General features: G+C 39.8%; 2 protein-coding genes across 6 annotated transcripts in view; one reads left to right on the top strand and one right to left on the bottom strand.

The window, feature by feature from the left end:
• The window catches only part of LOC111243197 (uncharacterized), a 144,160-nt gene that overhangs the window by 30,054 nt on the left and 98,118 nt on the right, over positions 1–15,988 (top strand). The window lies entirely within an intron of this gene.
• The window catches only part of TkR99D (Tachykinin-like receptor at 99D), a 63,261-nt gene that overhangs the window by 6,193 nt on the left and 41,080 nt on the right, over positions 1–15,988 (bottom strand). For all 5 annotated transcript variants that reach the window (XM_086977484.1, XM_086977486.1, XM_022817782.2 and 2 more), the window contains one exon: positions 9,107–9,257. In XM_086977484.1, coding sequence (XP_086833610.1) covers positions 9,107–9,257 — 151 coding nt within the window. The remainder of the gene's footprint in view (positions 1–9,106; positions 9,258–15,988) is intronic.

Below are 15,988 nucleotides of genomic sequence, written 5' to 3'. Positions count from 1 at the left end.
CTTTGCAGGGATGCAGCAGAAACGGAAGTATTCCATATTAGCATTTTTTCCCCTACGCTAATTCCTGACAAGGAACCCTAGACTCAATAGACCAACACTAAGGGGCCACCAGAATCGGTGTTTCTATCGAATTCGAGCATAGTACTTCCATATGCTCCAAGTGATTCTCGTTTCATGTTTAAAACAAATGTGTGCAATAAGAATAACGTACGCAAATTCCTTTTACAAGAAAGAAAACATATTGTTTCATTTTATTTGTACATCTGTTTGCATTCTAAATAGTAGCGAAGTGCTTTTGATATTGCTAAGCTATCCTTTCTGATGGACGTGGCGACCGACCGGCAGGTTTCAGTTGTTGCATAGCTCCGATGGCCCGTACTTTTTGTCGAAGGAAGCTACTCGTGCTCTCAGTTGACCGTTTCGAATCTTGCAGCATATGCCACACGTAGTCAGCGCTTCAGTCAGAGAGCTGTCGCTACGCAACATTCACTCTAGATGCACACAGCAGAGGCCTGCCACAAATAAAAGAGTTCTAATTTTTTGCTTTGTTCGATTCTTCTGTTGACGATGTCTATAGGTAAACGGTTTCGAACTTACCCCATGACGGGTAAGGACAAAAGAAGGGTGTCAAGGCATTTGTGACCCTATTCGAAAACGAGAGATGTGACATCGAACGATAAGAACATGTGATTTTGATGTGAGAACTTTCTTCTAACTCTTTTAATGCCGTTCTCGTTTTTGATTTCGTGTTTCGTTTGGCACAATCGTTCGACCTTAAGAGTAAGCAAAGATAAGCAGTTATTTATCATTATATAGCCAAAAGGATGGCTAAATCTATAAATGCTGAAGTCTCTCAGCGCTCTACCTCGTCAAACGCACAACACGATAAGTTCACTCTAACTGCGCAAACCTTCAATTCCTCACAGCACTTCTATAATTGCTATAATATAGCAGATGTAAATATAAAAGTGTTTTACCTCAGCGACTCGACTCGTTAAGTTTTTATATCACGATAGACGATTTAAGGAGGAAACGGCGTGTATAGTGGTTATTCAAAATGTTCAATAAGAGATATTTCCTATAATTGCTATCATTTAACCAATAATCGAATAAATAAAGCCAGCGCGAAAAAAAGAGAAGAAAACTGTTGAGCGTTCCTATTTTTCTCCTGGCAAATGCTCTCCACCGCTAACAAATATTCACATTTGTAACAACGCTTATAGCTCTCCTACGTACACGCGGCTGAGCTGAGATCAGGCTTGACTTTATACAGCAGTCACGTGGCAAAGCATTAACCTGGGGGGTAACGCAGAGCCACTGGGGCCAACAGACAAAGGTGGCTGACAGACGAGGTGGCAATAAACAAGCATGAGGTGTCAGACATAATCGCTGCGCAACTCGAAAAAACGTAATGTCCGTGATGATCATTCCAACACGAAGGGGAGAACTATAAACGACTGCATTTGACCGTTTGCATGTGGCTACGTATTCGCCTTCCATTGTTTATTTTGCATACCAAGCAGAGATTTTGTGCGCGACTGAGGGGCCATTCTCAGACGGACTGGGAATCGGAGTAAGTTCTCCGAACGACGACGCTATTTGTTTGACGCTAGAGGGAGAACGACGACTATCTACACAACGATTTGCCTTTCTCCAGATTCAATGTATGTTTTTATATCTTTTGTATGTTTTTAAGTCAACTACTAAACACTCAGCATGACGTTAACTAGTTGAAAAACATACAGACCTGGCGAAGCTTATGCAATAATATCCATGCTAGACATATCAGAAAAATGTTTTCAGTAACATTTTTCTTGGCTCTACTAACTTATCTTACACAAAAAATATTGAATTTTCATTAACGTTAAGCAAGAAGTCAAAAGCCGGAAAAACATTTGTTTCCATATATGTGCGGTTCATAAGTTTGCAGAATATGCACGGCCGCGCAGACTTTTTTGGCGCTTACTTAAATCTCCTCCAAATGAGACACAATACAATATCGAAAACCAAAAACGGATTTCATGTCAAGGCTGTATAAAAAAATTTAGATTATTAATTGTAGTCTAAATCTTAGTAACGACTGCGAAAGAGCACAAAAAATCGAGTCTAAGTAAATTCTGGCAAAATATCAGTCTAGCTTTCATATATAGGCAGTATGATATTTAACACGAGGTCAAGCAATTTTTGTTTATCAAAAGTTGTATTACTTACACGTTTATGTACCTCTTCTAGCTATGTTCCCATATTTTTTGACATATTCAGCTATTAATTGACGCCTTGGGCTGCAAAATACACGTTTTTAAATATGATGTTATTTTCCTCATCCATGAGAATCTTCGTCCTTCGAGCGAAAACCCTGTGCCTCGAGGTCAGTGGCTTACAGCGGATGAAACTTCGATCAAGATTCGTAATTCTTTTGCCCTGGGGACAGTGCGGAGTAAGATTTTCTTTATCTTTGGCTAAATGTAACTGTCTTTTTTTTCACAGCTTTACCTTCAGCTTGTCAAGTAAGTAACGATGTGTACGATACATCTGATAATGAATTTCTTTTTCTGAGATAGTCGGTAAACTCCACGTTACGATTAAATTTTAATTACGATTACAAGTAACACGCACGTAATTTCTCCGCCTTTCTATTGGCTTGATTCATCCTTCGGAATCCATTGTTGCATCTGTACCTGATTGTCAGAATAGCTGTGATGTATCCTCGTTCTACTTCCAGTTATTAACTGACGTCAGAACCTCGACTGATCCGGATTGCACTGACTCAAAAAGAGCTTTGGAAAAAATCTTATTATTCATTAATATTTATATGAATATTATAACAAAACTTGCACTGTTATACACTCATTAACTATAATTTAATTTCCCATATATATACATATATATATATATATATATATATATATATAATTTGTTTTTAGCTTTTATTTATTTCATGCCCAAGATTTCGATGGCCTTTGTAATCTTTTTCACTAACTTGGCAGTCGTCTAACACTGCTGGCTGAAGTCTCTTTAATGTTATTAAAAAATGTTGCGATTTCTAGCCTTCCTTCACACGTTTATCGTTAATCAATTGAACACGACGACGTTAAAGTTAGTTTTCGAAAATTTTATGGCGGCAATCATCCGGGTTCCTGGGGACCGTATCCATCTTGTGTTTCATTTGTGCAGCGTATTACTGTTCAAACGCTAGAATTTAGTAACAGTTATATACACATCTATTGTAAGAATAAGGACTGGGTGTTCGATTTGACACGAGTTTCCGTAAATATATTTTTCAATGCACATCTAATTATACTAGAATACTTTTGGCCTTTATGTTAAAACTTTTTCAGATCATCTTTGTGGACCATAGTTAACTAGTTTTTTCTCTTTATCTGGTCAAAGAGGCTATTAGTTTTAAGCGGGCTGCTGGGGCAATATGCCATTTCTACATGTTGAAGAAAAGTTATAGAGGTCTGGCTCTATCTCATATTAAATACTGAACAGCTATTACTGCCGTAAGCATTTGCTTGATTTTTGATCAGTTAGTGAGACACGTTGCTCTGTGGGGCAGGTTTCACTTCAGTGAACACCATAGACAGAAAATATGCATTCGCGTTGAACTATAGGAACCGTACAAGCAAAAGCAATACACCATGGATGCCATTTGTCTTTTGCCACGTGATTTCTGCTCAAGCGTTGTACGAAGTCCGTTATGTACATTAGGTAAAGCACGTGCTTTTCGTTCGTAAGTAATAGCGTCAACAAGGCTCAAAAAGCAAAGTTAGTGAAAGCCAAATACTTTTATTTGCTATAACGGCCTTTCTCTGCTGAGGCCATCAAGCCCTCCATGATGTGACACAGTTCTTTTCTATCGTATGCATTATTTTTATATATCTCGAAGTCAGAACCATCATCGAAGATCGAAAACGGTTGGAAAATTGCATTCTATGAGACTACTCTCGACAGCAAGTGATCATCGACAGTGTAGTAACTTCAGCATCATTATCACCATGATTGCCGGCACCAACGTTGCGGTTAGCACCGTCATCGTCGGTCATCATCGTAGCCATCGTGATCATCATCGGCAGCATCAACCATGATGTGGGCTTCTGGAAATTTTTTGAGAGGCCGGCTGGAGCGAAGGCCGGTCAGCCAACATAGACGAACGCCAGAGAGACAATGTCCTAACGCCCCTCAGTCTGTCACTTTTATTGCGGCCTTCGTTGTCCAAAAAGGTTCCAAAAAGCGTCAAAGGAAGCACACAGTTAATTCTCCAAAGCAAAAACAATGCCATGCCACTCTCACGAGTAGTAGCAGTAGCGATCAAAGCAATCAAAAACTATCATACGAAATTTGACTATCGGTAAAATGATATATCGGCAAAGATCCTGTGAACATACAAGTGTCCCTAAATGCCGCGGCAGACCGGACTAACTATAGCGTATTGTGTACACACACCGTGACCCTTTAACCTTCTGGGCAAAATTTCTATGTTTCGTCCGCACTCGGGATAACGAGGCCCATGGCCAAAATGGTTCATAGGCTAATTAGGCGTTCCGGGTCTTACGTCCGGTAGCACCGTTAGGCAGTTCATCAGACGGACGTGAAACTTGAAACATAGAGGCTGATTAGGTGCAGTTGCTTAACGCCATAATCGTGTGCAATCGTGATCTACCACCTAATCTGGGTCGTCAATAAGCTGGAAGCATTCATAGAACAGTACGTCCCAAGTGCAAATGATACTAATGTATGGTCAGAGTTGGATTAAGGTAAACATTTATAGGATATGAATGCGTCTCACGTAGTCAGGCCTTTGCCTAGGATATTGATCCTCCGTTGCATTTATGCAGGAAGCATAGTGCCTGGCCAACTCGTGCAAGAGTCAACCCCGTAAGACACATAATCTCCTATCGACAATGTAAAGTTGTCGAAGATATTTTCGGTCTCAATAAAAACGATAAGTGCCCTATAGAAGAAGGATGGCTCATTCTCGATAGCGCTTCCTTTCGCATTTGTCTGTCGCTTGTTACCTTGATTTTCAAGATACCTCTGCATCCAATAGAAGGTCCATGAAAGCTTACTGATTTGGTTCTTAGCGAAAATTGCTGCACCGACCTGTTGCGGCATCTTTTTGACCTTCTACATTTAATCACACATCTTGCGCACTCTTTGCCGATGGGTTTAAACACAACCACTTGGACATCTTTTTTTTTTTGACCATCCTTAGGTCCACATCGTTTATGCGTCTCTATATCATAATAGGAATTATCTATTCTATAACTATTTTGTATCGTGTGAATTTAGATATATTCACTAGTGATACTTTACCTAACGCAAAGCCACCTAGAAAGTCAGTGGTTAAAATGATCAATGATGGTAATGGTGCAATTTCAAATGTAGGCGAACAACTTTCAAACCTCCGGACCTCTTTAGGAGGTTACTTTAGCAATTAAGCTTCTTGTCACCGAACCTGAGGTGTCTGCCGATGGATAATAAAAATAGTTGAGGTTTGAGTTGTTTGCTAAAAAAATTCTGCTAAAAAACTGTACATACGTCCGCTTGCCAATTTGCTTTTATCATTATCACCTCAGCTGATTTGTTCTATTCTCGTCACCGTTATCCACGGCCTAATGATGCCCGTATAGAGCCTCGGAGTATCGGGACCTTTATGAGAAAATCCGTAGCTCACTCAAAGGCTATTTCACATTAGTTGAAGAAAATACCTGTCAGCAACTCATTTATCTTCAGTTCCACATGCTTTTGAAATATTTACTTTAAATGGGCCGTGTCATATTGGCCGCCGTACAGGTATCTGCATAAGTAGATGCTAATATTGAACATCCTGGCTAAACCACGGCTGAAAGTATGAAGTTCTTTAGCTTGCAAGAAGATCCCATGACATTACGTCATAAAGCCGGCCGAAATGCAATATTTGGCCCTACAGAAACACGTTAATTTACCAGACTAACACCGAATCCTCCGGGTAGCTTCTCCGAGATTTTCATTGGTTCATGCATTACCTTGGAATAGACATCTTCATTGTGGCTGTCTATAAATGTATATATTTATTTACCCGTCTATTTGTGTAAGCATGTGTTTATTTCCATATCATGTTTCGGGTGTTTTCTTTGGCTCTTAACAAGGCGTAATGGCAGAACGTTAGTCGGAGAAGCTAATACATTTAGTAAGCTTTACTAATGAAGACTTTCTTACGACAGCAAGGATAGTTCGGCTTCAGCCATCAGTTACAAGAGAAAACCTACACATGCCACACATGACCAATTGTGCGGTTAAATGCCTTTTATGTCCAGATTGATAGGGCAATAATGGGACATACATCTGTGATACGTTCCTGTCTGAGTGAGACAAGTACGATCTCTTCGATAAACCTACCCTTCGAAACCAATAATGCGATCATTTATGTTGCCAGTAATAGATCAGCTAGCAAATCGATATTATCAATTGTTGGCATAACTTGGTTCCAAGTTGGTGCAAAAGACGTGGGCCCCGGGCGATACAGTGGAGAGCGGCCTTCAGCCTAAATGCATTTTTCTAGGCCTTTCTAGGAAGGATGTCTTCGTAATAGACCTGAGAATCATTGCTTTTGATATGTCACTACGACAGAGTTGCACGAAAAAGACTATCTCAAATGTGGGATTTACGGCGCCTAATATTGACCTTGAGTGTTGACTGTGCCTGAATTTATTCTGTATTCTGAACTCATCGTTGCTTGAAAATGGTTACTGCAACCTTTTCTCGAACCATTACTCGAAACCAATGAAAACATGTGCATATTGTAACATCCTGTCGCAAACAAAACCGGACTTAGTGATTATATTATGTTCGCCGTGTTGCAAGTATATATATTATATAAGGTCAATCTGGAGACATGTTCAACATTTCCAGAGTTGCGGTACGGCACCTCGAATCGTCGTCGAAGCTTCATACCAAAACAGCTTCATGTTCACATAAACGAAGTTGTTATTAACAAGTTATGACAAAATGTACGTTTAACCTGCTATCTGTTGCATTCAATGGCAACCGTTCGGTAAGTAAGGTCTTGTTATATATGGTCCATACGACTTTAATAACTATTTAAGTTCTTTTCTAAAATTGTTCCCACGAATAAATAATCCGATGTTTTTTTGCACCTACTAACTTTATTATATTGATGCTAAAAATAAAGTTCAGTCAAACATCAAGTACACGGGGACCTTGAGTCCCTGGAGGACTCAAGGATTTAAATCAGCTAGAATGTAAACAAAGTGGAATCGACATGATGCATGGATGCAAATGCTTCAGTAGCCTCGTGCATTACGGTCACGACAATGGTCCAACGAATCCTTGTAACGAAAACAATACAGTCTCCAAGTTTATCTGGATGACAATCAAAGACGTCGCTTTCCCTGATCGACGAAAATACTTCTGTCTAGCAATCAGTACGTAGTAAACAGGATAACTAAGTTGTCCACTCATGACAGAATACAAACAGTGCAAAGATAGCGATAGCACTCGTTGACACTTTCGTTTATCTCAGTGAAAAGCACTACTGTTTGGGAAATTGAATATGCCTTTCGAAGCACTCGCTAAAGCCATTGAAATAATAGATAATCATTTACCACCATTTAGTAACAGCGGTTAAATTATATCACATTTATTATTGATTCGAAGTGTATTTACCAGTAGTCTGTCAAATTATCGAAAGCGACCCATTAGAACGGCGGCGAGAACGTAGTAACAACAAATTCAACAATAGCAACGCACAATGACCACCCTGCAATTTTTTTTCTTCAAGTTTCTTTGGCGGAAAATGTAACAGTAGCAATGGATCTAACGCATAAGCGCGAAGGCAAGCGGTGGAGGCGTAAGCGCCGGTCATTTTCTTGTCGTATGTATTTCTCTGGGCAGACGTATCTGTCACGCGACGTCAAAACCAACGGGAAACAACAGGGGGCAAATAATAATGATTTTAGCAGTGACAATTCAACGCTGCTCTGTGGATGTCGCTCGGATGGAGCGTTTGAAGCAAACGTGACATGCTTATCGCATGCCTTGTTCAATGTGTGTCCCAAACCAAAATTATAGTGACCTTCTAACTGGCACAATCTCTGAGCGCACTTGCTGCTTCTCAAAAAGACGTGGCAAAAAGTCTGCGATATCTCGGATTATGAGAAGCACAAGGGATGCAAAAGATTGGACATTATGCGATCACACTAGTTCTCTTCGTCAAACAAGACGCATTTCCAACTTTCAAGTGCCTCTAAAGTAGTACCTTAACTAGGCAGCTCTGTAACTCTCGAGCAGTTAAATGAGTATGAATAGTTCCTCTGGCTGAAAGTAGTTAGTTAGTACCTATTTTTGTCAGTGGTGCTCGTAGTACACTAGCACTATCCTTTGAGGCAAATGGGAAAGTAGAAACAAGTGACGCCCAATAGTCTTTCAAACCAGCTTATTCAATGATATAATGTAGGATGTCGTTTGTACATAGATCCAACTACGCATGCGCTAAGCACGAGAATTAGTGTATATGACAGACCCGACTACCTAGGATACTGCAAATTACAGTGTGAACAGCATTTTCATTTGACACACTTCTAAGGGGTTCTAACCTTTGCCTCTGATTCTCACAGGAGAATATTAAGCAAGTTTGCCGACGGGAACCCCGCAGAAATATTTAGACCTTCTTAACATATTCAATAAGGCAGCTTGTCTTCCTGCTACGGCTGCAGATAAAAATGTATACGTATGTATACGAATACCGCGCTATACTTATTAGTAAGTCACTTATTATATAAGTGACTTACAGTGGCAACGATGAGTATTAACCAAGTACAAACTTTTTCAACTTTTTCACCAATTCAATATTTCAACAATTGTACAAATTATACGTTCTGTCGAATTTTTCGTCCCAAGCAACCGAACAGATCCGTCAAACCTTCTACTACCATGGATGCAAAAATCACTATTTCTGAGCATCGTTAGGTTCTTTTGTTTCACAAGGATTTGCTACGTGAAAGCTGTGGTATCAACGAGCTAGATGAAAGCTTATCTCTTTTCTTAATTATTACTTCATAATTCGGCTCTTATTAATTTGCCTGCCTAATCTGGTATAACTTACCTTTCGTTTAGAATTAATTGCCTCGGTTTGTTTTCGAGTGACTTCACCGATGCTTTGCTGTCCCCAAAGCTCACGGCCAACACGAAAATACGTAAAAGCCATAGCCTGCATAGGGATGATATAAGTTACTATCAGGACCACGAGGTTGTATCTGAAGAAAAGAGTAGAAACAAACGATTCACAAATGAATGCTTTATCTTTAAAATCATTTGATAACACTAGGCCAACAAAGCATGACCTACCTGAACAGCCAAGCAGCTCAGTTTCACCTACGTTTTATTACACCTGATTTATTTTGGGAAGGAAATATTTTTTACTTTGATTCATTAGATCGCTAGTATCTGGCGAGCTCCTAGTTGCACCAGACAAGCGCCATCTGGTGATCACATGAACACCACCACCAATTTCTCCGACGTTTGCTCTCTGTATTTCTGATGTAAGAAGCCTGGAAATGCCATGCGTATATAGCACCGTGCAGTTTTGAAATTTACCTACGAATACTTTGTTAATAGTCAACGTGATTTATATAACTTATAATAACTGTCGAAGTTAAAGTGAAAATAAAGTATGATTTTGCCCCTAACAGCTAACTTGAGATCGTAGCGGTAAAAAAGTTGAAAATACTAAAGCGCATATAAATGGCATCAAGTAAACCATGCTGCTGTACGTTCGCGATATTACTTGCGTTGAAGATGTCAGCGTCTGCACCGTGGACACCCTATCGTATTAGCGTCTCCGCCCATCAAAAATAGTGCCGTAGCAACGCTTATAGTTGACTTTTCTAAGCCAATATAACATAACGACACGTCCAAAGCCCTTAGAGAGTGAGACGTCGAGTGTTAGATGGAAAATTGCTCTCTACTTTAACCGCAACGTGCTATATAATTCTGCGAACTTCGCCCCCCCCCCCTCTTCCCGGAGCCAACTAGTTTCTTATCGTAAAACTCTTTCTAATTACAATAAGATCTAATTATCATACTAGAGTGCTCTACGGAAATTGTGGGAAAGAAAACAAGTGTAGAAGTTTATTTACGAGTAGACTAAAGGCCCGAGGTCGATTTCGCGAAACTGCGAAGATTCAAGTAGTCTAGCGCTGACCTGACTTGACCCAGAATGCAAAGCAAGTTTAGGATCTTGTCAGGATCCTTGTAAGCACAATTATTCATAGTTGTCATTGCACGCACGCATTTCGAAGAATTGTTTAATTTCGCCTTAACTGCTCAGAGTTGTCCTGCTCACTTAGATGACCCTTACAAATAAAACATGCTTCTTCTACGTTTCGAGAATTATGCCTAAAAAGAAGCTCATATCTAACCTAGGAATCGAGCTAAGGACTACAGAGCAAGGTATCGTTATATCCGATATCGATTTTCTTTACCACTTTAAAAGCCTCAAAGATCTTAAACTTGTCTGATGTTTCGACAAAGCACTATACCGTGTGTATCCCGTTTTGTTCAGTCGAATGGTCTGGTCACTTGCTGAGTGCTTATTGATATTTCTATTGGTGATGAGCCGGTAAGAAGACCAAGGAAGTCTCTCTTAAAATAGCCCGTATTCGGTACGGCACAATGTTTCTCATTAGGTATAATATTTTAAGCGGGCCCCAGCAAACAAGCGCATCATATATTCCTCGAGCGGCTCCATATTACACGTCGTGTGACGTGAGCAAAAGCTGTGAAGGTAACCCTAGGACTGAAGCTTACTCCGCTTGTGCAGATTTATTTACTATATTATATATCTCACTGAGACAGTGGAGATTTAAGTACTGACCTTTACACGTCAGTGAAAAATCGCCAGTAACCTAAATTTAATTTACGAATAAAGCATAGGTATATTTGTATAGATACGTGTAAGTTATCTTGTTGATCGGAGACTGACAACATGTCGTTGGCAGTTAGGGTTTTCTTACGTTAACCGCGTGTCTTGTTAAGACTAGGTTACTGATGCCACCAGCCACGCTACGTTTACGCAGCATTCGCGTGTCCCTTGTGTTGCGGTTCCCTTTTCGATAGCGAATGGTATTGCGTTTTGAATTGCCTTCCTAGCGACTGCACGTCGACCCAGCAGTCCTGGCGTCCTCACACTATGCTACGTCATTGGTTCGTGGAGTGATTACGACAGACCTGGCGACTTCGTAACATTTATGGTTGCTCGTATGGCACACGTCTAGTCTTCTTCATTAGTCATCTCTACTTTTGTCGGCACTAACTCCTAGCAGCTGAGCCCTCTCTTCCGCCATTCGCTTCGATGGACCTAAGCCTGTTGGCGGTCCTAACGGGAGCCTGTCCTTTGCGACGATCTAGTCCCTTACTGAGCTGCCTCTTGCGATGATTTGAGCAGCGATAGATGTGCCCTCGTTGCTGACCAGTCTCCAGGCTTCGTGGATCGGGCGCCTCCGCAAATGTGGCCGGGCGCAGGGTTTGTTGCTGCCATCAAATTTTTGAAGGACTAGAACGTTGGTCGGAGACTGACAGCATGACCATCTCAACAAGCGCTTGTTTAATTTTTCATTTCCTAATGAAAATCGGCGGGAATTTCGACGAAGCAAAATCTGCGACGAGGAGATATCTGGCGGCTGTACTGTTTTCCCTTTTCTTGTCCCAGTTTCTGCCTTTGCCTCTCGCCCTTTCTGCGTCTATAAAGGCATATGCGGGCCATACAATATGCTACTACTACAAATTACCGAAGCGACAACGTCGACATGATGGCGCTTGCTAGTAGGTGACAGCTAGCGTGAGTCGCAGAAACAGCGGATCGTCAAATATAGGCCGCTCACTTTCCCAGGTCGCGATGGCGGGCTACAACCCCCATTTCATCGGTTGATTGACCGAAAAACGGGGGTGAGAGCAAAGGGTAAATCGCTAGTTAATTCCACGCTACGCATTTGATAAGAGAATTATTTAAACTGAATTTGCTTTCTGGATATAAGTTACCCGGACAATGTGATTGTGACAAATTGAATTGTGAAGAACTTGGTTTTAATCGGAGAAATTCAGGATAACCGATTGAAAATACGCTTTGAATAAGTTCGACGTTAATGAAACTTATAACTAAAGGCATATGGCAGTAGAGGTCGATTATTGATGAACTTTACCAATGAATGAAATGTTAAAATTTAGAGTAAGTTGTATTGTCTAAAACATGGTTTGTTTATTTGTGTGTATATGGGTATCCTTGTAACCAATAACAGGAAATTGCCAAGAATACTGACTTTATTCTGTTATAGTGTTCTTAGATGCCCACCCATCTGCCATATCCCAGTGGTTTCTAATAGAAACGGTCAGACCCATCTTAAATCAGCACTGATAAGATGCCTACGGCTTCAGAGTTATTCCTTAATTGGCATCATGAATTCGTTGATTTCAACTAATCCGAGACACATATAAGATAACAGTTATTCAATAACATTGTCTGTAACGACCTTCAGCCGCGTCCAACGATAGCGCGAATATCTTTCATTTAGCTTGGATTGCTTCTCGGTCTAGCCCTGGTATTCGCTCGAAACGTTCGGGTTCATGTGAGGTCTAACGAAGAAGTTCATGAACGAAGCCGACGAAGTTGTAAGTAAGTTTATTTTGTCCGCAACTGCGCACTGTGTCATGGTTAAACATTCATTATGTCAATTGCTAGAGAAGTGAGTGTTTTTTTTTTTTCTAACCCGATGTGGCAAAATCTTCTCGCATACACCATCGGCGGTTAGGTTAAAGCTAAAAGTCTATCAGTTTCATCAATCTAACAGCTAACCATGGTGCGATAATCATAGTTGCAGTAATAACAGTAGCAATACTGTTCAACTGTAAATGGCTTTTTTTTATTCAACGTATGTGCTAATAAATCATAAAAGCTCGCTGGAGTACAAATGATAATTGTTCATTCGGTTCTTTATTAAACTATTAAAATTTAAGCTGTGTGTTTTATTCATAATAGATTATACCATTGATTACCACCCGCATTCGGGAGCTCTGTTTACTGCAAAATCCGTTTAATTAGTACCCCTTTCCTTTTCTAGTCTACTCAAATCCAACGACGTACGCGTTCATTGTCGGAGTCATTGTTACGACGTAATCGTCGACCGAGTACGACGTCTCCTTGCGGACGATCGGTCCGGTCGTCGGTATCGTAGATTTTTGTGCATATCGATGATTTCGCTATCAAATTGAATTCGTCCATTTATCTTTTATTTCTTCCCCGCACTATGGCCACTTATACGTAATAGACAGTTTAGCCTACAGAATTTAAAAAATACGTCTAACAGTGTTAAAGTCCAGGTTAACAGCGGACGATTATCAATATCGGCTACACATCCTATTTGCGAACGAGGGAATAAGCTTAGTTGGTGTAAACAACGCTAAGCGTATATAACAAACAACGAAAGCGTTCGTATGTTTCGACAATGTAAGTTCATGTTAAACTCTGAACCTGGGAACTATCTTTTCTCCTTTCGCGTGCACTTAGGTGACGAAGTTCGCGCCCGCTACCTGATGTGCCTTATCTCGATGGTTAATGCTTAAATACTTAAAGAAACTTAAATAGCAGTATACTATTCATTTAATGGAAATACTAATATATTGGGCGACAATCAGGTTGTAGATAAAGCCCACACCCTTCCATAGATGATTTGACCTTTTTTGTTGTATCATAAATGCCAAGTGGTTAAGTAAAGGCGTCCTGCCGGAAACTACCTCTAAGCTCACTTGAAGAATCAATGGGCACTAATTGTGTGATCTATAGTGTCTTCTTTGACGTTTCTTTTTGCGAACGATAAATCACGATATTGTCGTTTACGAACAACTATTGCTCCTTTTTTGTTTCTGGGTAAGTATCCGCGTAATCTGAACGTCTATCATAGCCATTAGCTGCGTTGTCACACACGGACTCTGTGGGTATATTAAAAAAAAATCTAGTTCCTTAAGCCTTCTAAAAACTTTTAATTTGGTCTTGATTTAATCAAAAGTTACTTTTACCATGCTCATTCTGAGCAGCCTGAGCTAGAGGACAAGGAAGTTGAGTGACGTTACTATTAAAACGACATGTTAGTATAACCCGTTTCACTGGATTCCTTTTCGTTCAGCTGGACACTGAAGACCGAATTTATGTGCTGAAAAAACCTCTAGGTTTGAAAGGGTGGGCACCGCAATTTGGAGAAACTTCTAACGTTAACAAAGACCAACATTCTATCAAAAGGCTCGGTAAGTCGCTATGGCGAAATCTGGAAATAGTCCTCGATTGGTGCAGACCTCCCGAATTCTGCCGAAGGAAATAATTTGGGTCATTGATTAGATAACTTGTATGTTGTATGCCGAAGCATAAATCGAATGACCCATAAGTAACTCATCGAATAGACAACAGACGCAAAAGGCAGACAGACTGTCAACGCTTTCTTTGCTTGCCCCAGTCATAGCTACCGATCTGCCTTTGTTTGATGAATATAGACAAAGCATATTTGTGTATAGCTCCAAATGAATAAAGCCATAAATTGATTGATTATGTATATTGTGTAGAAAATTATAAAACTATGGAAAATACACTAACTTTAGTATTTCTATTTTATATTGTAGTAGTGGAATGGGAAGGAAAAAATATCCGGATATTTCGAGGGCTAATTTCAACCTTTAGCATTTGTTGTATTATGACTTTTATGCCCTAGAGGATCCTTTTTAGACGACTGGCGATAACACAGGAGTCCCAACGAAATATTTATGCATACTTTGAATGGTTATACCTTAATCTTTATTTATATATAATTAAGGTTTAAACTGTAAAAAAAAATATACAATTTATAATCTTTACGGCAAATACTTATAATTTTTACACTGCTGACAACGGTGGGCTATTGATTTCAGAAGTATTCTTTTTGCCACCCTAGACAAAAAGTCCATTGGCGTCACGCCTAAAGAAAGGAAACTTGTCATTTTCATCCCAAATAAATGATAAAACAGAAGATTCTGGCAGTAAATTCAAGTAATTAGCACCAGCCGTCCTTCTGTCAAATAGTAATGATCCAATCAAATTAACAAATTTTTTTAATGTTTGTTGTCAACCAAACGCTATAGATGGGCATTGGACGGCCGTTTATATATCGTTTTCATACAGCATCCGAATTGTATACACAGAGCCTCCCTCGTAGTCGGTATTATATTATACATATTTAAGTATCAGATGCATGGCGTTCTAGAGAACAATTTATTGTTTGTAAGTCGTGTTGCGTTTGCTTAGGGGATCATTCACATTCAGTTTGTCATTTACGAGATACTCGATTTCTAATATTTTTCTTTATTTATTTATAATAGAATTTCATATAGCAATTGCTGCCTCATAATATTAATGAAACATACGTCCAATCAAAATGATACGGGGGCTATCCCTGATGGTGTGGCCTACGTATGTCTCAAACAGATAGAGAAATTCGGATAACTATAAACGCTAAGGAGCCAAGAGGTGCGGGACAAATGCACTTCGGTTCAGCGGAATTAGAAGTCATAGAACGAATCCCTTCATTTAGAAGCCACGAATATTTATTAGAAATAAATGTTGCCTGTTCTGTTTAGCATGCATGATGGCGTACGCGGTGGCGCCGGAAGAGAAAAGCTCCGACTCAAATCTGATTGGGCATACACAGGCTTATTTATGCGGCCTTGAACTTTCAAATAAGTTGACGAAGTTTGCTCTCAGAATTAAAAATCACATTTTTCGAAAAGTTTAAACGCTAGTGGTGTTAATAGTACAGTCTCTAATAACAGTATGACACAGTGTAGCAATGCTATAGCGGTTTAGGTAGTTCTGTTGTTGATTTTCGGCCAAATTTATGTTACATCGTCCATTATAAAGGCGAAAAGTAAACAATCATTCACAAAGCTAATATGTACGCAAGATTTAATGCGT

Source organism: Varroa destructor, unplaced genomic scaffold (genome assembly GCF_002443255.2).
Source record: "Varroa destructor unplaced genomic scaffold, Vdes_3.0 BEIS01000001.1, whole genome shotgun sequence".
NCBI lineage: Eukaryota > Metazoa > Arthropoda > Arachnida > Mesostigmata > Varroidae > Varroa > Varroa destructor.
Note: the sequence above shows the minus strand (reverse complement) of the source record. Positions and strands in the feature narration are given on the sequence as shown.